At 40.0% G+C, this 2,500-nt stretch overlaps 1 protein-coding gene across 1 annotated transcript in view; it reads left to right on the forward strand.

Annotated features, from left to right (window-relative positions):
- The first annotated feature begins 289 nt into the window (after positions 1–289).
- LOC138052406 (translin-like) overlaps positions 290–2,500 on the forward strand; it is a 10,427-nt gene continuing 8,216 nt past the window's right edge. Inside the window, exons 1-3 of the mRNA XM_068898899.1 lie at positions 290–402; positions 1,894–1,984; positions 2,284–2,383. Coding sequence (XP_068755000.1) covers positions 298–402; positions 1,894–1,984; positions 2,284–2,383 — 296 coding nt within the window. The 5' untranslated portion in view covers positions 290–297. The remainder of the gene's footprint in view (positions 403–1,893; positions 1,985–2,283; positions 2,384–2,500) is intronic.

Genomic DNA, 2,500 nt, shown 5'->3' on the forward strand with positions numbered 1-2,500 from the left:
GCTATCTTGAACGCCAACCGCTGACACATCAACTAAACTGTGCTAATTCTTACCGTATTTTTCCCCGATTCTCTCGCCAATATTGTCTGTTTCTTAAGTGTGCCATAAAATAGCTCATTTATATCAGATCATTTAAAAGATCATGCAAATAATCAATCTTATCATAAACTTTGACAATCTTTTATGTCTCCGGATGTTCGTGTTGACAAGGACGCCATCGACGCCATGTTGGAAACTCGGAAGGATCCTGCGCAGAGTCTGGGCTTAATAAAAAACCGCTGAGATTTTCTTACACTTATGATGGCGAAAGAAGAAAAGCAAGGCGAATCCGAGCACAAAGGAGTCATTCCATTTTTTGCCTCCTTTCAGGAATATCTGTCTTCCGACCAGGGAATAAGAGAGGTGAGGTTAGCTGCGCAAGACCTTGTCTGCCTGGCTTGGCCGTAAACAGCTCTGAATTTAGCCTACCGTACCGTATTTAAGCGTAGCTTTTGCGCGCGTCTTAGTGAGCCGCGCCGGCAAGCCGGTTAATTTTGATTCGTACTGCAAGTTTAAAATACGTTTAAAGCTTACTTCAATCAATCCGGGTAGAGGCAGAACGTGGTAATGCGTGCCTTTACCGGTAGTGCAGCCCATTTCCGAGTTGCTGCATGCCTCAGTTTCAAAGCGAGTTCTGGTGCACAACCATTCAAATAGAAATGAGTTGCAAATTGTTATGCAAATCAAACTCGTTTCCCTTACAATAGTTGAGCACCAAGACTCACTTCGAAACTGAGACAAACAGCAACTCGGAAATGGCCCTTTATAATACGAGAGAATTCTTCCAATTTTATTTTGGCCAATTCCATTTTACCATTACATAGAATACCACACCTGCAACAATCAGTTTTCTTAACCAGTAGGTGACTGTTGAAGCAAGGTCAGTGGTAGGATATAGTGTAAGCAATATTCACTCATTATCTTAATCACCAGGGCCTGGTTGTTTGAAAGCCGCTTAACTTAATCCAGGTTTAGCGTAAAATTTTTTTGTGATGTTTTCAACATTTTAGTGAATGTTTCTTTTGCTTATTTTTGTTTTTGAAGATTGACTTCCTCTAATGTAAAGTTTTGACGAATATCAGTGTTGAACAGCATTTGGGAGTAAACAAGTAATTTAAAAATCCTTGGTTAATTTTAGACCGCAAAACAGTCATATTTTTTGCGATCCCAAGCGACGCGGTCTGGAGCGAGAGTAGAAACACGACTGTTTTGCAGTGTAGGTTAATTTTTAATCTGGGATAAAGGATACTCGCCTTTTGAACAACTGGGCCAAGGTTTGCATAATAATGTGTTCTCAACTACTGAAAGTTGTCGGCATGATATGCCTCAACTGTGATCCCTGACACAAGTTTGTGGATAAATACCCCATGCTGTACATTTTGGGAAGTCAAACTGGCTGAAATATTGACCATGAACAGTGCCTCCTACCTCTATGATAAGATGTTGGTTGAGTTGGTCTCGACCTGACTGCAGGGTTTTTCTCCAGGTACATGTACTCTGGTTTTGTTCCCTTATTATATGTGGCTGTGGTGTTGCTCCAACATCAAACATGGGGGATATATTAAGGCTGTCAGAGGCACCTTACATATGTGGAACTATTATATGCCTTTGGCCCGATGTCGTGAGCGGCATATTGGCCCTGAAGGTCCTTAAAAGCCCTGCAAGGAGCAGCCAATTAATTTATAGTTCCCCCCTCCCTGCCTCACCCTAGCACTCCAAGACCCTAGGTGAACCTTAAACAAGTCTTTGTGATGTTTGTGACTATTTTAGTACATTTTATTTGTTAAGTTTCTTAATCAGGTAATGACTCATAAATTAAAAGAACTTCTCAATTTACTAGTTATTTTCCCTCAGGAAATCCGCACTGTGATACGTGACTTGGAGCAATCTGCAAGGGAGATTCTAGCTGTTTTGCAAGCAGTTCATCAAACACCAAATGGCGAAGGTTGGTTTGGTTCATTTAGTATCAAGTTATATACTGCAATTAATTCAACAGTCACATGCATGTTGTATTTTTTTTTTTATGTCGGGAGAAAGTTTAAACATAGTACGGTGTACACCAGTAATGTTTTGCCTGTTCTTCGTGACACTTCAAATTTTACAAAAAGGTTAACAGAACTGGCCACATAGCTGAAAGACCCTTGAAACGATTTTGTTTTTAATGTTTTGGAAAACGACACGTAATCTGAAACTGTAGATGTACCTTGGGATATCAGAAAATCTCTGTTCATTTTATCCAAGCAGCTGTGAAGAAGATCTGTGCAAAAGGCAGACAAATGTTTGATGTTGCAAAATCACACTATGCAAGTCTTGTAGAGAAAATACCAGCAGGGCAATATTACAGGTAAACTAAAAGCTGTTCTCTCAAAAATTCTTAAAGAGAGGATGTTAATTTGAGACTTGGCCCACCTTGGTGAAATTTGAAGCAGAGAGCTCTTTTTTTAGGATGAAGATCTCAGAG

The sequence above is a fragment of the Montipora capricornis genome, chromosome 1 (assembly GCF_036669925.1).
Source record: "Montipora capricornis isolate CH-2021 chromosome 1, ASM3666992v2, whole genome shotgun sequence".
Taxonomy (NCBI): domain Eukaryota; kingdom Metazoa; phylum Cnidaria; class Anthozoa; order Scleractinia; family Acroporidae; genus Montipora; species Montipora capricornis.